The 26,792-nt window shown below is 39.5% G+C and overlaps 1 protein-coding gene across 1 annotated transcript in view; it reads right to left on the bottom strand.

The window, feature by feature from the left end:
- The window catches only part of EEFSEC (eukaryotic elongation factor, selenocysteine-tRNA specific), a 122,125-nt gene that overhangs the window by 30,101 nt on the left and 65,232 nt on the right, over positions 1-26,792 (bottom strand). Inside the window, exons 5-6 of the mRNA XM_082767965.1 lie at positions 23,722-24,363; positions 10,417-10,573 (exon numbers count right to left, since the gene is read on the bottom strand). Coding sequence (XP_082624091.1) covers positions 10,417-10,573; positions 23,722-24,363 — 799 coding nt within the window. The remainder of the gene's footprint in view (positions 1-10,416; positions 10,574-23,721; positions 24,364-26,792) is intronic.

Below are 26,792 nucleotides of genomic sequence, written 5' to 3'. Positions count from 1 at the left end.
ATAAAAACAAAGAGCAGCTGAGGCTGCTCTGCGTTGTGTGGACAAGGATGGTTGGCACAGGAAGGGACCGCGGGAGTAAGAAGAGGTAAGTGGCCAAACGAAGGAACTGAGTGGAAGAGAGAGCAAGTACAGAGATTAGGGTAACATCAGAAAAATGAAACTGGGAAGCTTATCAGCTATAACAGGGAAGAAAAGGTTCTTTGAATTAGCAAACTATCTTAATTTTCTAACCTGGAAGAGGTGGGAAGACAAGCGGGAAAGAGGTGGGGTGATTTGAGGGCTCAGAGGTTTAAAAAAAAAAAAAAAGTGATAAAACCCCCAGCTCAAATATATGCAACATGGAATTTTTGTTATTGAAGTTACAACCTCAGATATTAAGAGAAAATCTTTTCTAGGCAGGATGACGTTTTTTTCTACTTTACATATACCTTTTACTCCAGCTATTAAGGACTTTCTTCGGCTTTTTAAAAAACAGAATAATACTGTAGCTGGAAGCAGGAAATGCTTTTGTCGCTTATGCACAATATTACACAAAATCATGTTACAGCAGACCCCCTATCAAAGCAGGTCTATTGAAGCTCCAGTTATTTCCTACTCTTTATTAAACACTGAAAACCCTTTGTGAAAACACAAACCAAAGACTGCTTTACACAGACTTCCTTGAAATCAATGCACGCTATTAAGAAAAGCTATTTCTTGTCCCCAAACTCAAAACACAGATCAGCCTCTCAAGGTTAGCATCCTTGTCACATGCCAGTTCTCAAATCCACTAAGCACTGGCCACTGTTCCAAGTCGATACTTCAAATAGCCTGCAATCTGCAAACCACAAAGCTCTGCGCCTCCAGGAAGCCCTCATGATGCATGTTTTTACTCAGACTTCAAAAAGATATCAGAACAAACACTGGTGGAAAGGGAAGGTGAAAGGCCCAAGGGATGAACGATCAAAATCAAGTAAATAAGCACAAACACTTTACAGAACAGGAGAGAAATTTCATTGTAAGACAGCAATCTGAATGCGTGATCTATCCTTGTGGAGATATTTAACAGGATCAAAGTTAAATTATGTAAACATTGGGAATATAAGTATTTTCCACCCAAATACTGCAAAGCCACGAGCGAGGACTGTAACGCCCAGAGATGGTAGCATCCCATCTTGCACACAAGAAAGCAGATGAGGGAAATAATTCCCTCTTTGGTCATATATAAACAAACTACAGACTTGGGATCGCAATCTAGATCTCATGGATTCCACTTCCTTACTTTGAGTAAGCACTCAGGAAGGTCTCAGGGAAACTCAGCCAATTGAGGTAGCACAGAATGAGTTCCTTATGAACAGCTTGCCACAAAATCCCATGCTCTGCCTAGGCATGGAGTGCTGCACAGTCATTTCTCAACTAGGACACACAACCCTTCAAAATAAAACTTCATGTTAGACATCTAAAGTAGAGACAGCAATTGCAAAATATTCAAATCCTACGCATGTTATCTGATATGTTTAACAACCACTTAAAGTCTTGTTTTTTTGGCAGTCCTCTGTCTGGACACTAGTCTTGTAACTGAATCCAGAGGGATCCTCTGAATCCCTCACATTTAGCTGTACTGACATCCACTGAGCAAGAAAAGAGGTTTTCTCTCACAAAAGGACAAGACTACACCGAGTGGCAGTGCACTTCCATCAAAATTAATAGAAATGCCGATTTTACTTTTCACAGATACGCATGTTTAGCTACACTTCTGAAGAAACCGTGCCCGGCTCCTTCAGCACTTTTTCCAAGGTACACACTGAAGCATCCCAAACCTGTAGTGGGAAGTATTAGGGTCCTTATGTTGAACTAGATGAGAATTAAACAATAAAATGGATCCTCTCATTTGCTGTAGGAGATAAGACATTACAGGATTGCTTTTTATTTTTAATTTTTTGGTGCTCCAAGGTTGCCTAGCTAAGTTGTACAGACACATAATAAAAAGTTAGCTATATTCCTAAGGAAAAAAATATTTTTGCACTTGAGATTGTAGTAAAAGAGTATTGAATTTGCAAAATGAAACACCTAGAAATGACAACAAAAACACAAACAGAAGGTAGCACATGCATCTTGCTTATGTGCCTAGTACACAACCAACCGTCTGTAGTATTTCATGAAATAAGAGTGATCACGTTCCACACCATGTTCTAATACAAACTGTTTGCAATTTCGGCAGCATAAACCCAGCCAGGTCAAAATTAAGTGCAGAATTTGATCTATAAGAACAGGATATTTGGTCTGTAGTTACTTTAGCAAGGCTTCTCCACTTAAGGCGTACCGTACCTTAAACAGCAATGCAGCAAAAGTTTTCAAACTTGAATATAGTTTTATTTTGTAGTTATCCATTTATGGAACTTTGCAACTATTACACAAGCCAAATAGGCCAGGATTACTTTTACAGGGGAAATAAACCTGTTCATTTTCTGATTTTGAATATTTAATTTTGCCACCCTGAAACATGTTCTCTCTCCCCCCCCCCCTTTTTTCCTTGAAAAAGGTAACCCATAGCAAAAAAAAAAAAAAAAAAAAAAAAAAAGCCAAACCCCCTCCATTTAATAGAGAATTTCCTCAGCACTCTAGGCAAGGCTCATGAGAGTACGATAGTTTGATAGTAGTAGTTTATACAGCAGCAATATGAAGCAGAACAATATTAGATAATTTGGGAAAGGTCACCGGTTAGGTTAGTGGTGATATGGTGGCAAACACGAGCTCAGCAGCCTGCCAACGATCTACACTACGCAACAGGGTCCAAGTAGCTTGTAGTAGTAGTTGTAATTACTCAAAGATCAGCAAAGCAGCAGGCCTAAATATGCAAGGCACTTCTTTTCTCTTAGGGAGTGCAACTTTTCACAATAGCTACTTTCCCCCAAAATAACAAAGCCTGGATTAAGCGGGTAGACTTGTGACCACAGGAGACCTTCCACAGAAGTAGGGTTATTATAAGCAGCAGCATTACCAGCTCTCAGTTTTACCACAAATCTCCAGATAAGTGTACTTCTTTTGAAATCCCAGAACCTAAAAAACATGCAACTGAGTGCAAATCTCAGTTTAAGTTATGTATCTAGCTATTGTGGCTTAGGAGAATCTTATACATATATATGTTTCTTTTCTTAGATAAACTTGGGTCAATCTTTACCTAATTTTTTCTTTCTTTCCTTCTTTTTTTAAGTCATTCTTTGCGGGCTTACCATTATGAGTACTTTGGACAGCTGACTACCAATGTCATTGCCAACTGAAATAACAACTGCTCAGTTTCAAAATACTTGTTAAAACCCACAATTGTCTCCCAAGCTCTGACTGCATTATCTGATCTACATTTTATCCTCAAATTAAGATAAACAAATTCTAACTGTAGCATCTTTCTACTTTGCAACAGGGACCTGAAATTTCATTTTAGGATATTATATCTGTCTATGCTATTCTTAAGGAGGAAAAAAATAGAGGAAAACATCAGTGAGCATGCCCTTAGAAAAGATTTTTGGCAGCTAAATTTCTACAGCCTCCATCTGCAGAGGGCAACCTTGAGCACAGAGCTGGACTGAATTTTTCCAGTAAAAGCACCAGAGCATCCACAAGTCAGAAACTAATCTCCTCTACCTCGCACACCACAGCTTGAAACAGGCAGTAGAATTATTTGATAGGAAAATATATTACAGTTGTGTAGCGTATACCGTACCCAGCACAACGGCTTACACAGAAGTTGGACCTTTTTCTTCCCCAGAAGCACTCATGCTATTTCACCAGGTACCTGATACCTCCATCACCAGCATCTGCATGATCCCAGAAGAGCAACCTGATAAATAAACACTCTGCCAGCAATTTGATATTCAAAGATGAGTCTTAATCTCCCCTGGGTGCCCTATCTATACTAGTATAGATTACCAACTACACTACAACCCGATATTACAATCAACACATCACCTTTTAAAGCTCTACGATGAGAGACATGGTCCTAAAATTCAGTCATTACAGCCAAGACCAAGATCTCCTGATATTACATCAATGAGGAAGGCAGCCAGTTAATAAATTAACACTTCCTTGACTTCTGTTTTCATTCAGAAGGAATGCGTGCAAATCTTGACTTTGATTCAGCACAAAACACTCAAAGGTCAATAAATCTGGATATTCGGCTCCAAAGGTCAATACAGGCTTTGCAGGATGTCACCACTTAAAAGGTAGGTTTCATTCCATCAAGCCAACCTTTTTTTTATGTAAACACAACACAAACTCCCAGTTCCTATGTGGTCACCAAGACTTTTACATTGCTACAGTTTAATCCGCTCAAGAGAGGATCATAGAGGGAAGTGATGCTTCCCTGGCAGCAAGCCTCTCGCAGCCTCTGTCCATGCTGCACTAGCCAACTTCCACAGAAAGAAGGAGATTTATGCTTGAAGTACCCCTCAAGGATTTTAGGTTTTGTTTGTTTTAGAGGGTAGGGGAAGAGAGACTGTGAAAGAACAAGCAGAGCTAATCTCCAGCTTTTAAATAAAACACAGCTACACAGATTTCTTTGCCCTTGGGCTTTTGTTTTTCCTCTTGACTGAAATCCTGCTCAGCCTCACCTGATACTGACAGGGATGGCAACCCACCAGACCCTTGCAGCCAACAATTTTTTTATTTTCTTTTATTAAAAGAGGAGCCAGGCTGGGCAAACATGGACATTAAATGTGCCTAAATTTCATTTGGCCTAAGAGAAGATTATCCTATTTTAATGCAACACAAGCAAAGAATTCCAAATGTCAAGATCTCCCACAAGAAGTATGCTGCTTAGTGACAGGATGTTTAATTATTTTCAGTACAATTGAAAGGTTTAGCCTGTCCCGTTCCCCCTGATGTCAGTAAGGACTGCCCTCCAAATTACAAAGCTGGGAATATGACATTTATTTACAGCTGACTATTTAATACTCCTCCCCAACAGCTGTTTAAAAGAAACTGGAACTAATGCTCCACAAGTGCCAGCTGCATTGGTGTGCTGAGAGCTACCTGAAGAAAGCAAGACGTCACCACAATAAAAAATAAAAGCACAACAAAATTTAGATGAAACTATGGGAAATCAAGTGCTATGCATTTTCCTATTGTATTTTTTCCATCTTTGCATAATTCCAATTTCCCCAATATTATTTAGCCTCTACCTGATTGCCTTGCTTAAGTGGAATATGAAAAAATAACTGACTTCAGTCCAACTTCTAAACCCACACTTTTTAACAGGAATCGAAATTATGCAGAGGAGCGCTGCTGTTCACCTACTGCTCTTATATCAAGACTTTCCAGTTGGCTTTAACTACGTAGTAAGCCAGAGTGGGATTTTATCCAACAGACGAAGTATGCAGCAAAATATAAAAACACCAAACTACAAAGGCATACCATTCTCCACTATACGCTAAGGAGGAAACATATTTAGCATTTCTACCCTTACTTTCGCATATAAGAGCATGAGTGATTCTCAACAATAAAGTGCACTGGTTAGTTCTTACCACTTTTTGTCATCTTATACCAACACTGCAGGATCCCAGAGCCATTGTGTCTCCTGAACCAAGGAGCGCATCCATACTATCACTTCAGAGAGGATTTTCAGGTACATTCAACTTTTCTATCAAGGCAAGCAGTAGAAACACTGAAAACCAACTTGCTCTCATATAGTATAACATTTAAAAATGAAAGGCAGAAAAAATTACTGGTAACAAAAGGCATGATCACAAATAAGTTTGTCTTTACCTGTTATAAGAGGTTTAAAACTACCATTATCAGGTACAGGTACAAAGAACACCAAAATAAAAAAGCCTGTATTCTCATTTTCTCACTTGTATCTCTTCTTATGAAGAGTACGCATTTTATTATACTGAAATTTGCTCAATTCAGAAGTGTGTTCAGCTGTTAGGAATTTCTTAGATATGCACTGCTTCTCTTGCATTAAGAAATAACGTGGCTTTTAATTCATCTCATGTAGAGTCCTTTTTACTTTATTGAGTCAAAGAGAGAAGAACTGTAGTCAAACACACTGCAGTGCATCAGAGAAGATGAACGCTTTAGTAGCAACTAGACAGTAAAGAGAGACAGAAAGGAAAGTGAACTATGCCACAGTTATCACGTATGTTCCAATTAGATTTAAGAAGTCACTGTATTTCACAATAATTAAGCAAGACAAACATAACGTGTCAGAACCAACAAAATGGGCATATCTAGAGACAATCTCTTAAAAGGTGTCATGAGACTTATCAAACCGCATTATGATTTTGCAAACCAAGTAGAGCTTTACCGGGTCAGTTCCTGGGTGAGAGACAGTTAAACAAAATCCACAATTAGCAATAAGTTATTCAAACGATTCACTGAACTTTCTTCTGAATTTCTTACCAACTGGCATGACATTCCTAGGTGCAATGTACGTTGAAATACGCATTTTCCAAAGACTGTCATTGTTAGCTTTTTGTATTCCTTAGAATAAGGCATTTAAACACATAGTTCCTGCCTCCCCAAACTTGTTCTTGATGTCAAAAGTGAACAACACTTTTCACTCATTTACCCTGACTATATAAGTGTTCCCCCTAACAAATAAAACAGCTGCCACACATCACCCACCTCAGCAAGAAGCACCTCATCAATAGCTCACTCATACATTCACACACACACACTTTCTACCTTCACTTACAAAGCACAGTACTTTAAACTTGCTTTTAAATTCCTCTTTTTAAGCAGCTTCTTTTTAAGCAGCTTGTTAAACCAGACAAAACTCTCTCACGAGATTAAAAATCCTTTCCCTCTAAAGAAGTCTCCTCTTCTTTAGGTACTTGATTACTTTCAAGACTGGTTGTGTGATCGTCACGTTACTGATTAACACACCTAGAAACTTTTTACAGTTAAAACACAAATAGCTCTACAACCAACCCCTCCAGAACAGGGGGGTCTGCCATCAAATGTGGGGGATGATAAAATAACAAGATCATAAGAAAACAAACAAGAAATAAACCACAAGAGCCAAAACACCCACAAGCCAACCAACTAGATGCCACTGCAGTCCAGAAAGTAGGTTATATCTTGTCATTCAGGCAACAGTAGTGTGCTCAACGATAAAAACAGAAACTAGATGAAAAATTCATTGTCCTGCTACTTCCCACCATCTTGTTGTTTGTCTGTTTTAACCTGGAACAGGCACTAGCAAACAGCTAGGTTTATCTACACACGTGTATTCTCCAAATGTAACTACATCACCTTCTCCTACAAAGATGATTTGGCAGTATAAGAAATAGCTGCCAACTAATCTCTCTCAATAGTCAAGTTACTCCTCGCTTTGCTTTATTTCATGTTATTTGCTTTACTTCTGCCTCCTTGGACCACCCTAAGGGATTCTTCTTCATTAAGTTCTTCAAATACTTGCAGATAATCATATCTCCCACTTAGACATCATTTAGCCAAGTTTCATGCATTTCTTTTCATCTTCTTTCCCTCATAAATCAATTCCTTCAGCCTCTTCAGCATTCTTGCTGTTCTTCCCTGAATTTCTTCCAAACTGCTGACATCTTTCAGCGACTGAGGAACTTCCAATTGCAAACACTGTACTCTAGATGTGCTTTTTGTGCTCTAAAGTAAGATAATTAAGCCTTTTCAAGAAATATTAATGCTTCAATTCTGGAATAAATCTTAATCAGATTTCATATTTTTTTTTCTAATAGAATAGATAATAATTATCCCCATTTTACAGAAAAGCAGATAGAAGTATCTTAATTATTGCTACGCACAAGTGGTGCCAGAATAAGAAACAGATCAACGTTCTGCCATTCCCAGCTGCGAGGTCTGCCAAGTTTCAGCCCACGGACGATGTAACACAACATTCCCAAGCTGTGATCTATAGATGAACGCAAGCCATTTCCAAGTGACGAGAAACAACATTTGAAGAGCCCAACGCTTCCCTACATGAGCAGACACGGTGCTAGTGGCCGTGGGCACCAGCAGGATCAGAGCAGCCCATGCAGTGCACTGCAAGGTGTCATGCTTTGCTTTTACCCCAAGCCATCAGGATACAGGTTTCTGATACATCTACTCGATTTTTATTGCTTTGTAGAGGTTTGTTTCTAAAGGCAGCCCTCAGCTATCACAAGGTTAACTCCTTGAACAAGTTATTCAGTTCCAGAGGTTAAGACTGGTTTTAAAGACAAGACTGACCGACTGCCAGGCTGAGGCAATTCAAGGCAGTTTCCAACTTGCACGTTTCCTTCCCTTCCCTCCCACTCCCTGATGCATTTGTGAAGGAATCACGGAGAAATGACTTCAGAAAAATTAAAAGGAGCTCTTTGAAAAATATAACTGTAACAGACTATATGAGTGGAGGCATGGCTGAAGAATGGGGGAGAAGGGAGAGAAGAATTGGACCATTTAAATTTAATAAAGGACTAGAAAACCCACAAACAGGATGCAGACACATTAAAAAAGCAACACTGACCTAACAATGGAATGTGAACTGCAGTTGACTTAAACAGCATCACTGCAATAGCCCTCCCCCTACACACACATCTCTGCAACTCTTAAAGAAACAGTTTAGACCCCTCCAAATTCTTTGTTTTCTCCTGTGGTAGCCACACTTTGTGAGATACTCTTAGGTTGAGCTGATTTCGCTTATTGCCTCCTCTTTCCAAATATCAACAGTATCCATATTTGACCCAGGCTAAAGAAAAGCAAGCTAAATTGTATTATTCTGCCTGTTTAGAGGTGTTAAATGCTACTATTTTGCTCACATATTCTTATTGAAAGAACAATAAAGAGCCCTCTGTTTCATGGTCTACTGTTAAACATCAGAAAAGTATAACCAAGATTACATTATGAACACCTTGGTGAAAGGTATCATATCTTCCTACATTAACTCAATACGCACAGCAAAAGGTAACTTTCTAAATCTGTGGATGATTTTCTTAACATGAATGTTGATTCACAACCATAGCTCCTGCTTACCATCCAGAAAGATGAACAGACTCAGGCTTCTCTTGTCTCATGAAGAACAGTTTCCTCCATCCAATATGTAGAAATGCCAACGTAAATGGCATCCTCCTGTTATTCTTCCCTTTCATCATATTTATGCCTTTAGGGGGAAAAGCTACCAAAACCACTACATTTTTAAGCAAGCTTTCATCTCCGTTTTCAACTTGAACCCTTTTCAGTGTTAAGGTCATCTACACATCATTTCACCACCTACCTGAAAGCATCCATTTCAGTTAATGCATAAAAGCTTTTCTAGAATAGAAAACTCAAGGCATATATACACCACGCGTAACATCTTTAAACATGCACCATGATTGCTATTTGCGAAGTCTAGCATTTGGTGATAAAATTGGAATTAGAGATAGGATAGAAAATGGGAGTCTTTTTTGCCTTATCAGAAGTGTTCCAAGGCAAACGAAAGGATATTTGCTGGGGGTCAAGATTAGTGCATGTGCATCATGTTAAACTGAAAATAGTTAAAAATAGTCAATCTCTGGCAAGAAATCAGTAAATTGCAGTTTACTCTGCAGATGACTTCTTATGTGACTTTTTCATGTCATAAAACATCACAACTTTTTTTCCACTTGTACAATAGAATCATCTTGCTCATCTCCCTAAAAAGGGCTGAGGATTAACTAGTGACAAATGGGCTGAAAACACTAGAGAAACAAAGTACTACTAGTATCTTTAAAATCTCAGCCCATGGATTTGAGCTAAATGCAGCACCTATTATTGCCTGTTGAAAAGGCTCTGAACTACTTTTCTACTTTAAAAAAAAAAAAGCAATAGTAATGACACTTATAAACTCTAGCACCCATCATTCCGCATGCTCTAAGCTACGGAGGCATAAATCCTTGCTGTAACTCACCAAGGATGAAAAATACAGTACTATATAGTATCATAAAACCAGATGAGAAGCAATGAAAAGCCCTCTCAATATCTCTAAGAACTCATTTATCAAAGCACTTACAGTTTTTGCTTGAAGTCAATATAGGTTGTAACATGCAGAACAGAGAAAAGTTAAGGAACTTGCATCCAGTATTTGCTGCTTCATAAGTAGCTAGAGGTAAAAATGATTGCAGGTTTGTTTTCCTCTAATCAGAAGGGTTCTGGAGAAAACCATAGATACATTGAGAAGAGAACCTTTTCTGGGCAGTGCATGATTTCTATGGTACTGACACTTAAAAAGTCATTTTGAGACCTCAGTCTGCTCAAACACAGGGGATGTGGTTTCAGGCCGTTAAGTCTCATAATGCAAGTCAATTACCATCATTTACTTAGAAGTAAAATCCACCAAATTGGTCCAACTTGTTTGGATCTGGTGCCACAAACTTCAGGAAATTTTTGGAGACATTTAGACTGGCAATATAGAAAGATCTCCTATACTTAACACAGGTTAGAATACGTCAGCTGTTGAGCACCCACCTGGAATTCGGATTTTAAATTTGCCACTTTGTCCAAAACCACTGTCTATTACTCCATCTTCTCCTGTAGATAGTTTGACTTTTAGGCCCACGAAAATCTGGATGTTCGTTTCCTTTTTAAACAATGAACGACCAATCACGCTGTAATCATCCATGACCTGCAAAAGAAATAGGGCACTATCAATCTACAACCTCACAAGAAAAATTGTACCTGAGATACACTGGTGACTTCTATCACCCTGCCCTTGGAAAACCATTTATCCCCAAATGAACAAAAAAACTCTAGATTAGTCATCCAAACTGCTGAATTTAAGGCAATTAGTGTCCAAAACTATAGAAGACTATGAATTAATACATTTCTTATTTCACCTCCTTTCATTTAATACAGAGAGACTAAACCCTGCATCTGAACACGCTGCAAAGATCAGTTAATAAAGATCTCTTTTCTGCTTTGAAACCTTTCCATGAAAGTCACTTAAGTACCTATGCTCACAAAGTTTATTCCATTACTTATCCTACAGCTAAGTACATTATCTCCAACATAAACATTTCTGTCTCGTAGTTCCAGAACCGCACTCCAATAGCTACACTTTAAAAGAAATGACAATTTCTCAGAGTTTCTAAATACAGCCTTTTAAATATTCACCTTTACATACACATTGATTTGTTAAACTAAAAGCCTTGTGACCATTGTATCCAATTTTAATTTCAAGGTTTGTAACCCAGTGGGAAGAACCATTCCAAGCCTGGATTCTTAATTAAGCTATCAGGAACATGAAGCAGCAAGGTTGGCGGGTAAGGCAAGATAAACAACCCTCCCTCAGGCATTACAAAGTATAAGGTGCAGTCAAGTGAGCCTAATCCGGTAGGTGTGAATATCCTTGTATACCTAATGTCTGCAGTTACTCTACCTCATAGCCACAGCAAGAGCATTTATTTACTTATCAAAAGAAATAAGCGGGTATTACTTAAACCTTACTGTGATTTTTTTCTTTTGGTGACAGAAGTTGCTGCTCCTCCTATCTCGAGAGCAATTTTTAGTTAAACACAGAACATTTTAAAGTAACTTAGAATGGTCAAAAATCATATCTGACTTTGAACAATCCCTTTATTCTGTTTAAATGACAACTCCAAGTGTTGCAGGCTTATTAAGCTACTCTCTTTCCCTGGACACCTATTCCTCAAACAGGAGTGCATACACAGATTCAAACCCCTAGCATTTTTTGATAATATCGTTGTTACATACGTATGCCTTTATGTTAATGCCAAACAATCTCAGCTCATCATATCACCCTGAAACTAAAATTTGATTTTTGTTTTGTTTGAAATGGGGTTTACTCACTCAGCCATAACCAGCCCTGAAATGGCTTTGCAATGTACACTGGCAGCACCTTGCTGCGCCCCAGACCCTGTGCACATGCAGGATGGAGATGCCTGCAGCCCCTTCTTCGCTTGAAGATAACAGCAGCCCCACTAGCTCCACTTGCAGCAGAGTCAAAGCTGTAGGCAGAGGCATTCAGATGCCTCAACAACATTCACTGCCTGAATATCTGCTCCTAGACTTTTAACCAAAAGGTTCTGGATTTTTTTCCCTTTGTTTTTTTCCCATCTTTCTCTCCGCACCACCAAACTGCGTCAAAGCAGCTTGTGAACCCATAATGGTAGTATCACTGCTTGGCAAGCCCTGGCTTAAATTTAAAACCGAATAATGTCTTTTACTGAAGCGGCTGATACAGGTGGGGGGTAGATAAGCTTTCAAGCACACTTGCCTTTCTTTGGGTCTGAAGTAGCAGACTATCAGAAAAAGAAGCTGTTAATTCCAACCTGAAGCTGCACTTACATTCTCAAAACATTCATCATTTTTCCAATTGTATGAGGTGGTCAAATAAAAATATTACTTCTTCCTATAAATCTTTTATTCCTAAAACAAGAATTTCAGACCTGAACACCCCCTCCCCTCCACTGCAGGCTACACGCTTCTTCCCTTGTGTCTGAAAGAGTCTCTTGCACTCCAGTGAGGCTCCTCCATACATATGCTTTTTGTAGCTATCCTCCAAAACGGCCCAGGAGGCCAACTTCAGACAATATAAACATCTTTTATTTTTCCAAGAGTGCTTCAAAGTTAAATTTAACTTAATTAAAAAGTGCATAACAGGGTGAACAACCGTACTCTGCCAGCACGGCTCAGTTCAGCCTCCCCTGGATTTTTGGATGTGGATGCTACAGGCATCATGTACCTCTGAGTAAACGAGTAATGACAACTGCTGTTAATATATGCACATGATTATATAACAGAAACAAAAAAAAAATCCCTCCTTTAGCCAATCATTACTATCGTGCCCATACCTCCATTATTCCTTATATTTATTATATGCCATTAGAAAAACAAGGGCTTTAGCAGTGCTGAGATAGAAAGCACTCAGCAACTTGCCTGCATGCCTGTTGGAAATAAATCCCTTATATCCTGAGGTCTCAGTCCCCTGCACTAGATATTATTATATGTTTAATAATATCTCTTCACCCCAAATCGGCCTATGACCAATTTACCCCTGAAGATGAATAACTAACAAGAGATGGCTGCTGGAACAAGAACTAAGGTAACTGATCGCTCTCTGCAGGAAAATAAATCGAAGAGGTAGAGCTTGGAGATAATTGCTACAAAGCAAAGTCATTTTCTCGGCTTTAAGACAATTTCATAAAAAATAACAGAAAAAATAGACTTTTTAGTCTTTGTTTGCAAAAAGCCACAGAAACGCGTGTTGTTCTTGCCGACTGAAACTCAACACTTCCAATTACTTTACCAGTAATTTACCTCCAATCGCTGGATTTTAAGTTAATCCCCTCTGAGTTCTCAGAACATCTACAATGGCAATCGCTTTGCCTATTAGCTGAATAGCCTTTTGGGAGATCTTTCTGCTTTTCTCTCAAACACTTCTTTTTGTTATAAAATATTATTAACTTAAAAAGCCAAATGCCGCAAAGACAGTAAGGGATACGCGCAGTCTGCTCTGAAGCAGCAGCAAGGGGCCTAGCAACGAGGGCAGACTAATTTTATTAACTTCAGGGAAACTTCAAAAAGCTTTAGGGCTTTAATGCCAGACAGAGACGACCCCAAAAGTCAGTTTAAGTGCTGCATAAACAAAGGATTAGGGCAAGAAAAAGCTGAAGGCTCCTTGCATTTCTTGTTTATATTGTCATATGACCTAGTGGGAGTGGGAGAGGGCTGCCTCTCTGACTTTAATCCCCCATGGTGTACAGTGGCGTTTCAGTTCACTGACCTACATTACGATAATATTTTTTTTAAATTTATGGGCAGAGGTGCAGCATCAAACTCACTTAAGGACTTTAAAAAAGAAAAGGGGGCGGGAGGGGGAGAAATACTCAGAAGAGAAATTTCTGGCTGGTATAGTCTCCCCCTCTCACTTGGGTTAGATCAGCAGCTTAGAAAGGGATTTCAAGTTCAAAGGGAACGTCTCTGTTACTCTTGTTTTATGGCTTAGACCAGAGGACACAATAGCACCGAGTTTATGAAATATCCCTTCCCACTTGGCTTTTGTGTTTGCAGGGAAAAAAGTAAATAGCACTTTATAACCATAGGTGAAGCACGTCCATCTCTGGCAAATAACACTTGTGCTAATACCACGAAGTTCACAGAAAAATATAAAGCTCCTCACACTCTCCAACTCAGCAGTGCTTAGTATACACAGTACATTGCTCACAAAACTGCAGTTACACGAGATGCAAACCACAGTGTAACGCCAAGGAAGAACTGTGGGATTTCCCTGTGAGCAGGGATAGCAAGCTATGCCACCTCCCCTGTTAAACACCCTCATTTTTAAGAAAGCTTAGAAAATGCTGTCATCTGAACATCCTCTCAAACAATCTATCACACATTTTCAGGGCAAATAACTCCCTGTCTTAACACTACTTTGGAAAGAAATATGGGGATCAGAATCGAAGCACGCAACTGCACATCAAACAAGACAGTGCTACAATAAGATGGGAAATATAAGATTTCAGAGAAAATAAAATATTAAGTCATATTAAAATGTAATAAAATGTAAATATTGAATACTAGAAAGACAGAAGTGAACAACCTTTTCTGATTCAACTTATGGATGGTTTTCAATTAGCAAAAAAGATTTTAAAAAGTGATAAACATGCCTGAGGAGTATCTTCAGCAAACAAAAAAAATCCATTGAAATCAAAGCAGAAAACAGGAGGGGGGGGGGAGGAACAAAAAGAACATAAGACTAAAACTGAAAATACCAAGTATTTTTATTACCTTACTGTACTTTAAAAAAAAATACACTTGAGACATATTTGTCATGATCAGTAACAGCTCATTTGTTTCCAGAAAAAGTTTCAGAACAGTTTCTATTTCTGTTTAGAAATGGGGATATTTTGGAGGCTGCAAATTCCCACTCTTTCTTTAAAAAGGGTTTGTGCATTTAGAAAACAGCTGTACATGAGGACACAAGTAGAAAGCAACTGACAGGAGTTCACTTTCAATGGGGTTTGCAGTTTGATTCTCCAACAGCTGTTCTAGTTTTTGGTTTATTACCAAGACCTACAGGTGAAGGACTTGGTACACAGAAAAATTTGGTCAGCTACATCTTTTCCTGAAGAGCTTACATCAATGTGAAAGTATTAGAGGCTTTTCTTCCTGGAATTCCCTCCAGCACTAGGAGCTTTTAGTTGCGTGCTGGGCTCTAAAAACCTTCTCATCATCTTCCAAGCAAACAGACTAAACTTCTGCCTTTGAAGATCCATCCAGGACAGATGAGAAGTTCATCTCCTTACGAACTTCATGTCTCATTACTGCTTTTCTAATAGAGCAAGAACCCAGCACAAGGACACCTCCACATATCCATTGACTTTGGCTTTCGGATGGCCACATCTCTCCCCAGCCCACCTTTCTCGCACCAAAGAAACCTCTTCCTTTCTTTGCCTTTTGCCTCCTTTCCCTGTAAAGGTACAATTTCATTTGAGAATCTCTGACAGGCGGCCATAAACATCCTTCCCTTCCCTGAGCATTCTGCTATCACCATAACCTGGTTAAAACCAGTGCAGTAGTGGAAGAAGAGCCTTTATTACTGAGTCTGGCCATAAGGGAGTAACAGCTGCGCACCAGACCTGACTGAATTTAAAAAGAGGTGAAGGAAACATGCACTGTAAAGGTATATGAGGATGTTACTGCTCTGTTTGTACCCCATACATGCCTGGAGACATCAACACCGACTGCTGTGTAGCTTTTAAAATTCAACCTGGCCTTGAAGGAAGGATGCAGAGAAGACTCCCAAACTGGAGAGGGCTCCTGGGCCATGGTTCTGATCAACCGCAAAGACTCTGGTTGTATCTCCATGACTGAAGAACACAGATATTTTCTTCAACTACTTTGAAGTATTTTAATACAGCAATCTCAGGCTCTGATGTTTTAGACACTCAAAACGAAACACCAGCAAGGCAAGGTAAAGTTAAATTTTGTACAGTGCCTAATGGGTGCATAGCAGTAAGTTGACAAGCACAGTGATAGTAATTTGTTTCTACAGAAAACTGCCCAGATATAACTTGGGGAGGTCAGAGAAGAATAAAGAACAGAGGCTTACAAAATCCATGCAGAAAATTAAGCAGGGAATGAAGACAGGCCAGCAAAGGGTCGCCCAGAGCAATTAACAGTGATAGAGAGGAGAGGGCCAACTCAACAGGCTCGTATCCTGCTCTGAAGACTCCACGCAGACATACAAACACCAAGTCTGTCCCCTCCCCTAATGTTCTGCAGCTCCACCAGCACGTGGACCCTCCACCCCAAGCCCAGCAGCCCGTCATCGCTCTTGGACAGCAGCTTCCTTCCGATGCCTGGTTAACACAGCTCGCGATATCGAGCCAGACAAGTCTGTGCTACGCTGGTGAACATTTGTAACTCAAATCCTAGCAAAGGCATAGAGTAGAGGGATGGTTACAGTTCAGTAATGTGTGTTTTTAGTTTCACTTTACCTTTGTACTTTAAAAATGCCTAGGAAATTACATTTATATAAAACCTAAGTTATTTAAGTTGCAGAATTGAGCACTTAAGAAGTTAAGAAATGCCAGATGTCCATACAACCTTATTCCTGTCCCTCTTTGATATGCCCCACGATATAGTCTTTACATGACCACATCCAAAAAAATTTCACAGGAACCCTGCCTTATTAAGTGCACAGAGCAGAGGCACAGGGGAACAGAATTAATGTTGCATAGGCAACTGTAAATCTGGTATTTCCTAACTTTCAAGTACTTGATTTTGCAACCTAAGTAACATTCTTAATTTATTTTTGTATCCAATAAATAAAATGGTGTATTGGTTGCCTTGCTGACAAACCGATTCCCCCACAGGTGACTCTTACACAACCTCAGAAAAATCAAGACCAGCTGTCCATACACTTGTAAGACCCAAAAGCATGTCTGCATTTTAAATTTAATAATATAAATAATAACCATAGGTGTTACTCAAACCTTGCAAAACTCTACTACCCAGTCATGTGAAGCATGCCATTCTTTTGTTGGTGAGTGAACGAAATATCACGCTTTTCATATGAGTAAGCAGATTCTGAGACTTAGCTGGTACACTTTTTTGACAAATTTATTATACTCTGTTAATCCATATGTTGTGTCAGTCAGTAAAAATCAGCACCCTTCTTAGTGCTGTTTAACAAAAATGGTATTTCTGTTTAATGAGCATACAGCCCTCCCTTCCCCCACTAAGCTTCCTTCACAAAACCTCTTACTTAGAAACAGAACGAGAGCCAATAAATAAATGCATCTTTTATATTCCTATTTTACAGTGCATTTTAACTAGTGAATGCGCTGTGCGCTTTTATTCACCTGATTGCCTTCATCTCTGTATTATTACTGTATTTAGCATACCATCAGCAGCCAAGCAGAACCAAACAAACTCACATTCAGACTTCAAAGCAGGAAAAATATTAATTGTGGCGTCTGCGTGTTTACAGTAGATGGGGTGACATCCACCACTTCCCCCAGCCACAGTCACAGGGGTGCTGCGGACAGCCCAGGTCACTGCCAGTGCCTGCAGGCAGCACTCCTTCAGTTTTCACTGTTCGGCTTGGTCTTCGGGCCTGCCTGTGCCTGCATGACTTCACACACCGCATCAGTCACACAGATTTTGTGGCACAAAGTGTCATTGCCTGGCTGATGCAGTGTTTTACTTGCTGTCCTGCTGAAACTACCATGCAGCTATAAGTAAACAGCAAAGCATTAGCCCCAGTAAGCCAATGAAACGTCCCTTATCTGGAAGATGGATGGAAGAATTCAACTACGTGAGCCAATAAAATGTATTTCTCGTTCCTAGCAGCACCGCAACCATGCAACAGAAAATGCAAGGAACAGCATTTCCATGACAAATAGTTTACATGCGGTGCACGGGCACAACTCTGTGAAACAAGTTCTGGTATTACTGATATCTGGAAAGAATTCAGTGAAAAATACACCAAAATTGCTCTCACGTGACCCTCTCCTCAGGAATCTTCTCTATCGCCAAGCAAAAGCAACCTTCCGTAAAGCTAGGCCTCATGCCTCACGTGAACCATGTTGGATGTGCCCCCTTCATTCGCGGGCAAGTTCATTTTTCCTCCTTCAGCAGTTTGGTTTAGTGTGTGGCTGAGTTATTATGAACTTGACATGCACTCTGTAAATTATATGTTGGCGTTTTCAGTCATAAAAAAGCCATACGGAGCTGTAAGAAAATATGGGTGATAATCATTAAAGTTTTTAAATGCCATTTTCACAACCACTTCACTTCAAAATGTCTGCTCAGAAACATCAACTTGCTAAAGCACAGATCAGGTATACCATAGGCTGGTAGTCAACAAATTTAAATAATATTTTCCTCAGAAGTCTCCTGCAGCTGCTTACGATTACTCATCTCCACCGTCTCATCCCCTCTTCAGAAAGGCCAGAAGGATCTGTTAAGTGGTGGTGACAAAGATCTTTCATTTGACCACTCAAGAAATGCATTTGCTCTGACACAACTTTGGTTAGCCTACTGTGAGAGAAAAAAAAAAAAAAAAAAAAAAAAAACATTTAAAAGATGCTGAAAGATAAGCTTTTTTATCTTCCATTCAGACGCTCTGCCTCTCTGATAAAGATCTTGATAACTTACCCTGCTTTCACATCTTGCTCCTGCAACAATACTTTTCTCCTTGGGGACACTTAGATCACACCAGTATTCGAACAATCAGTAACATCTTGTTATTAGGCAATAAGTGATCCTCTGGAAACCGAGCACACTAGCTACATGATGGCCCCAGTCCCCATGAGAAGAAAATAAGAAAATTCACTGTCCAGCAACCCACAAAACTCAGGAACAGCTTGGCTGTGAGTAAGAACTAGGACAGCCCATGGCCATGACACATGAAAGGAAACTGCTGAAGAAACAAAGTGCAACTTGATTACCATCAAGTAAGCACAGCCTAAAAGCAAGGCAAATAGTGAAGAAAATACATGAGAACAGTGAAGTACACAGAGAATTCATTCTTCTTAATGTCAGATGAATATAGAAAAAAACATCTTTAGGAAGGACAAGCCCATTCTAGTAGAAGAAAACATTGTTATGCTTGAAATGGGAAAAAATCACAATTGAGGTTTGCATTTATTTTCACTTAACAAGCTTGGAAGTGCATAAGGCGCAGCTTGTGCTCTGCAAACAAGGCAGAGTTTTCCTTCTCTTTTTGTTTCTCCCCAAGAACTACTGATTTACGAGCATCCTTAACAATAGGACCCTGCGACAACCATCCTAAGATAAATCCTGCTTGTGCAAACACTTTTCAAAACAGGCAGAATCTCTGAGTCATGCAGGAAAGCATGATGCACTTGTACAGCTCACTTTTCAGTTGAAATTCAGTGCATTCAACCTGCATGTCCATGGAAGCCAGAGAGCAAATAGTATGATAAACATAAAGGGTTTATCCCAGGAACTGAGTAACTGCTTCGTGAGTCACGCTGGAATTAAGCCGTGATGCTGCTTTGAGGTAAAAAAAATAAAAAAATAAAAAATAAAAAATAAAAAATCAGAGGAAGATGTTTCAGAGATGGTTGGGATTAACACAAGTCTCCCCCGCAGAACTGAGCAGGGCTGGTACGTGAGCAGCCTGTCTCCAGAGGCACACGACCAAGGACAACAGACACTGTTTATCTTCATAATTTGCTTGTCTGACTCCGGGGGCTGCTGACCTGCTACAGCTTAGCAAGCCCACCCTCACGACCACCATTCCATGGCCAAACTTTCTTCACAGCATCTCATTTGCTGCTTTTTTTTCCACCAAGACTCCCACATCACTATCCTTAAAGCAACGCTGGTGTTCACAATAGCACTCCCAGCTCTGCTTTCACTTTTTTTTTTTTTTTTTTTTTAAATCAGTACAAGCCACTTGTTGCCAGCCTAGCACTTTTTCCTATTTAAAATACATTTGTCAGGCAGCCAAGGTTTTGCAAAAGAAAGTACCCAGAGGGCCACAGCCTGCCTCCACATAACCACGCAAGAAAGCACTCTTGACAGAAACTTCCTTCCACTGTACTTCTTCCCTCTCAAGTCCTCTCTGCATGAGCAAGCTGGACTAGTGTTTCATATAATTTTAAAATCAAGTTAAGCAAATATGAACCTTCGCAACGGCCCTCTTCTGATTTTCCTTAATGCTAATCCCTAAAGATTTACTCTGACCCCAAAACAGATCTGTATTAAAGCAAAACACAACCATCCACACATTTCTGCAACAGTTTAATTGCATCAAGCACAATCACAACCCTAGTTCGAATTGCACGACTCCTTCATAACCAAAATGCAATTCCAGCATGGGTGCAGACCCCGAAAATTCCCCATCTTGGTTAGAGCATGCTTTCTACACCATGCAGGGCCTCAGACAGCACTAAGACAATAAATATTTTGAAGCCAATATTCTTCGATACTACAGTAAAATACCTAAAAACCCCTCAGTTTGTGCAAAGATGAACAAAAATATGAGAGGGAGGCTCAAGGATACGCTGCAAAGAGGTAGATTTCAAGATCCCTGTGGGCTGTCATACTTTCTGTCCCAGTGCTCAGTGTTAGAGAGGCAAGATATGAAAAGGCAAGGGAGCAGTGCAAAAGAAGTGGAAGGGTATTTTCATTTTTGTAGAACATTTGCCACCAATGGAGCAGATAAGAAAATCCAGGGAGCTTCTGCATACGTTTCCAATAAAATGTACTAATTCAAGGCCATTGGCTAGTTTATGTATGATTTGGACTTTTTAAAAATATGGTGTTTATCTAGTTCATGGATCTGAATTCCATTTGAAACAACAGAAATGTCAAAGTTGCTCTTAGAGAACCCAAAAAACATCTTTGGAAATAAATATCCTTCTTTTACTAAGAAAATAAACCTTAAAACCCAGGGGGTGCTGTGCACAGGAGACACAAAAAGCACTGTGAAGCTGAAACTGAATGAATTCACGATTCTTACTGCTCCATCATTGCTCTGAAATTAATCCCAACAGAAACAAAAAGACAAACCGTAAATGCCTGATTTCTCCTGTGCAAACCAGTGGTTAAACTGCAGGGAATTTATCCCAATTCTAGCGACAAGCGGGGGTTTGGGAGAGCCCCCAGCTGATGGGCTTCAGCCAGCAACGGCCCAACTCCACCGCAGCCCCGTGCCGAAGCAGGGTGGGCAGACGTTACGCACCCGGCCTCCTCTCTCCCAGCCTCTCAGGAAGCTCTGAAGCTGATTTTCCCCATCAGTATTCTCTGGGAGAAAAGTTCACTTCTCATGAAGGTAATTCGGATTTTTTATTTATTTTTAATGCCTCCCCGGGGAAGGTGAGGTGGGGGGAGCTTCCTTGCTCAACAGAGAGAATGAGATTTTCCTGTATCGGTGCCAAGAATAGACACCCTAAATTCAGCGATCCTAATCTCCAGCCATCCATCAGCAGCAGGGTGGGTCCAGCTGATTCAGATTTTCTATTAGCCAGCGACTTTGTGTACTAAAAAAAGTCGCTGTACCACCCAATTGTTCCTGCTGCTCTCCGCTCTGCGAAAGCACAGGCCTGGTAGTAGCTACCTCAACAAATGCCCTAAGTACTTCCCCAGCAGGCCTCTAACTGGCACCAATCCTCTTCCCACCAGCCCTCCCGAGTCCCTGCATGCCCCTCCGACTTCACAGCAGGAGCTTGTGCTGCGGCAGCGTTTGCTCCGTTGTCCTTTTGGCAGGCATCAGGGAAAACACCAACTCTGAGCATCTGCAGCACTGCAGGAGCCAGAACCTGAGGACAAGCCTAATCCGTAGATAGGCTGATGGTTCAGTGGCAAATGTTCATTTACAGGGCCAATTACTATTCATACTGACTGTGATCAAGGCCCATATACGGGGCACGCTGTTATCCCTTCTTCAAATGTCACAAACTCCCCAGCTTGGGATTTATATCTGAACAGGTCACCGATATATAACCCTAGCAAATTACTGCACTGGCCAAATATTAAATACCCTACATTCATTGGTTATTTTCTGTACAAGAAATTCAAATATGAGTAATATGATTAACGTTATTCTGTTATTTACACAGTAAAATCAATAGCAGAACAAGTAAACCAGCAAAGCACTTAAAAATACCATTAAATAAAAATTAAAAAAAAATAAAAATGGCCAAGGCTCTCTGCAAAGCCAGTTACTTCAGTCAGACAATCTACATTCTCACACTTGGCACTCTGCAAGTTTTCAACGCCCATACGCAAGTGCCATGCATTGGAGCAAAAATAAAGAGAGAAGCTGAGACCAGTTCATTTCAGTTAAACAAAAAATCAAACGCCACGCGTCTCTGGGGGTCACAAAACCTTTTGTTCTCATTCATATTCCTAACAGCCACAAAGAAACAAAAGGACTTAGTAAGCCAGGCATCTTGGGATTTTAGCAGCATGGGCCCTGCCTGCACAAGCAAGTAAATTTTTAGCGGAGGTAATGGCAAATGTTTAATGAGTTTGGATAGCATTAGAGCATCCGAAGAATAAAATGTGAGATGAAAATGAGCAGAATTGGTATCCAGACATCCACTTCTGTTCTAACCTTCTCTGCAGATTAGAAGACAAACTATTTTGGACTCCATATTGTAGTTCGACATCACCATCAGGCAAAAAGAAAGGCAGCTGACCACTTCAAACAAAGGAAAGACACAAGACACCTAACAGTTCTGAAGAGTGACTGTTGACTCATCATAAAGACAAGTTTTTCAGAAGGTTAGATACCCTCTTGTTCACTACCTTCCTACTGACATAATTTGCATAAAAACACCAGCAAACACCACCACAAAGTCCTCTAGTTCCTTTGCAAAGAATGGCCTCTGAAGTCATTAGTGGAAACACAAAGGAGAAACTCTGGAAAAGCAAAACCAACACAGAGGCCTCTGAGAGAAAGGGGCAGAAATATGAATTGCCTATTTCATTAATACAGCAAGGCATTTAGAAAAAGGCATCTCACTAATGCATAATCATGCCCTTGGAAGGAACTTCATTTATTTTTTACTATTAAGTTAGTAAAACAAACATCGAAGTACTCAAGAAGCCTACACTATAAATTGCAAACATAGCGAGCTATGTTGACGAGTGTTTAGTCTCCTGTAGTGAAGTAAGGAGAGACCTTATTCAGTACTAAAAACAGCTTCAATGGAATTCTGAGAAGCAGCAGCAAGAATGCTAAATGTTTTGTTCAAATAAACCAACTTTTGGATTAGGAAAATAAAAATTAATAGTTCTTTACCCAGATGTTCATAAAACACCTAGTACACCAACTTATCAAGTAAACACTTACGAAAATTTTCAACTATGCACATTTAGAGGTAAGCAATTAAATTTATATATCATACATGTCTATCTGAAGACATACATCTTTACATTTTAATGTACTGCAGACTGTGTTAAACACATCAGTGGAAAGCTGGAAGTTTTGTCAACCGCTATATATGTTATGACCCACTTAGGAAGGCACACAAACAAGGCAAGTTTGCAGGAGGAACACAATGGCTAGACCATCAAAAGGATCAATATAAAAACAGTATCGAGTTACTTAACACTGTATTGACCTAAATAAACTTGTCACTTTTAAGCAATCATCTCTGACTCATCGCAAACAGGAAATATATAATACATTAAGTATACAAACATAAGAAAACGTATATACAAGACTCTGGAATATAGAGGTGAAAATTCTGTTGCACACCAATGTATGCAACTCAGAACAAAGATTTCCCCTTTCCCATGTAAAGCATCAAAAAAACAGCTTACCCTTTCCACTTGTCCTTCTTTGTGCTTCAGCTTGTACACTTTCAGCTTTGGAAGGAAAGTCTCCATGTAGTTCTTGTCTTCCATGCCTTGAAGCAGTACCCCATGGAATGCCAATCTGCAGGTGTTTGCGTGAATATCTGTATCCAGCTTGGAGCCGATCACAAGGCACAGTTTAGGGCAGGTGACGGGTTTTTCAAACTCCAGCAAAGCCCACTGTTGTCTTGGTAGCTGGACTTCTCCAGATTGGTCATTTTCTTTGTTCTCCTCTGAAGATTTTGAGTCCTTGGACAAATATTCCTCTTGATAAAGATAATCTTTTTCAAAATCAAAAGCATTCTCTTGAATTTCTTCATTGAAGTCAGCAGGAGCTGGACTGAAAAACATCACTCTTCCCATGACTGTTTCATGACCAACGGTGATATGGAACTTAGCCTTGGTTTGAAGAGCTCCTCGAAAATACTGGATTTTCTTCAGGGAAATTATTGCAGCATGGATGGTGTGAAGTGATTCTGGGGTACAAACCAGCCCTCGTTCCAGTAGCTTGGGATCAAACTGGGTCACACAGATGCCTACTCTGTCACCCTGCATAGCGTAAGTCACAGGAGTGTGGAACATCTGCATAGACTTGACTTTCTTTGTCACCTATTGATTAAAGAGCAAGAAAGAAAAAAATTAATTGCACACAAGCACATCACAAGCATAAAGCCACATCAAACCCTTCTCACTTCTAAGGAAGCTGATGTTCTAAGGAAAGTCCACAATTCAGAAATCTGAAAGCGAGGAGACTAAGAACATGATGCTATCATTTAAAATTAGCGCAGGTTTGAGTTTTACCTTTTTCTATTTCTGTTCATGAAACTGTAGCATTACCATGGCCAGAATTACATTGATATTTGCTCCATCTCTACTGCAATACCTTCCTACTATCTACAAATCAGATATACCCACACCATGGAATAGCTTATTCTACGTACTCTCCTCCAAGCACCTGTGCCAGCAGAAATGTAATAGTACAGTAACCATCCATGCACCTGCCTCACTGATTTTGCACCTCCTTTCATTGATTTCTTCATTCACTTTTTTGACTTGGTTAAACTCAACTGTAAAGTGTTCAGAACAATATTTCTTTCCTTATAGTGCATTTGTACAACACCAAGCACTATGCAGTCTTTTAAACTATCACATCAAATTAATTGATAATACCAAAAACGAAGATTGCAGAGCCTATTCCATTCTACATATTACAGCAGAAAAAAAATCTTCGAAGTCTTTTACTGCAAATATTTTTATGCTTACAAATATTTGTATGCTAGCATCACCACCACTAAAATCTGTGGGTTCCACCTGTTAATGATTATCACATGAAAAGTAGAGCATTGTCCACAAATTAAAATCTATTAAAATATGTCTATATTAAAATCTAATAAGGTTGCCCGTCTTTTACTTATTCAAAGGAGTTCTTCAGCAAAAGAGAAGAGTGAAATAAGCTTTTAAAGATCAGTCTTGGCTCTGCTTGATCAGACCAAGCCAATTTAGTTTAACAACGTTTCATTTTGGCTTTTCTTTCTGTTCTGTAAACCATCTTTCAATAAGATTTTTCTGGTTTGCGTGTAACCAAAAGTTTTTTCTGATAATATGTTTATGTTACCACCTGTTGCATTCATTCTAATGGGCATTGGATAGTTAACCACTCTGCCTGAAGTACCTACATTAGATACCAAGCTTTTAATACTGAAATGATGTTTTTGGCAACAAAAAATACCTCTCCTAAATAAATATTAAGTACTTGGACAAGAGTCCTTAGTACAGAAAACTTACACACATTCTTGAAAGTCTGAAACCTCAGAGTTCACATCCAAGAACCAAACGCTCCATGGGAAAGTGCTTTTCCAGAGATCATTTCTTGAGTATGTTTTCATCAATATACAATGGATTATACTGTGGAACGTACACAGAATAAAATCAGTAGCAGACCTCCACTCTGTATCATTTTCTTTTCTGCTCTCTTCCCTTTTTGATAGCTGTGGAACTGGTACTAAGAAAAGGTTCATGCCAAATGCTACCGTGCAATTTTCAGCATTCACGCCATTATTATGTCTTACTCAGCTGCAACTCTTCTCAAATTAATCCTCCACCACTGCACATACTTTAGCAACCCATCTTCTAATCCTTGCCTATCATATCTTCTATTCCTGGAAGTAAGAACTCAAAATGCACAAGCAGTGATGAAGAGAATCCCAAATCAAGCATGTTACGATCAGACTCAGCAGATCAGAGGTTCATTCTCAGTATGTCACACAACTTAGAGCACATCATTTAGGTTAGACTACTCAGAGCAGTCTAGAGAAGTTAACCCTACTAATCCCAGAATTATTTACTTGCACGATAGCACTGAAAATTTCTGCTTTTTTTTCTGCACCTTGGATGCAATGCATAAGTGAAAATAAAGTGGTTTTTTTTTTTTTCACCTTTTCCTATTCTACAAAGCCTGCCAACTCTATTTGAAGGGCGTAATACCTGACTCCATACAAATCTTTGTGCGACTTCTCAACACCACCAACATAAGCAATACTAAGAGAAGACTGTAGAAAATAAGACAGAAAAAGACTCATAGGAGAACAAGTTGTAGAAACTTAAATCAGAATAGATTAGGTAAAAAGTTTATTAGCTGAACAAAAACCTTTAGTAGGTGAAATACAAAAGCTCTCCAAATAAGCCAGGAAAAAAAAAAAAAATCACAGGAAATATACAGAAAGGTCCTTTGAAAAAGAAAAAAAAAAACTAACTAGCAGATACGCAGCTTCTGGAAAAGAACAAAAATTCTACATTTTTTCTTGAAAGTGTAATTATACAGATAACAATGGCTCCTACAAAGACCGTTTGGGTTCCCTGCATCTCTAGCTGCTAACCAAAATCAAAAGATACACCCACCCTTTTCCAGACTATAACAAGCTAATTATCGTAACACTTTTCAGATCAAGCATCACATTGATGCCTGTGTATTCTCCAGGTATCCAATAGACATTATGAGAATGGAGAGAGCAAGAGCTAGGCGTATGTACAAGAAGAAA

The sequence above is a fragment of the Aythya marila genome (assembly GCF_965140915.1).
Source record: "Aythya marila genome assembly, chromosome: 10".
In the NCBI taxonomy this organism is placed as follows: Eukaryota; Metazoa; Chordata; class Aves; order Anseriformes; family Anatidae; genus Aythya; species Aythya marila.
The sequence above is the reverse complement of the archived record's forward strand: the minus strand, read 5'-3'. Positions and strand labels throughout refer to the sequence as shown.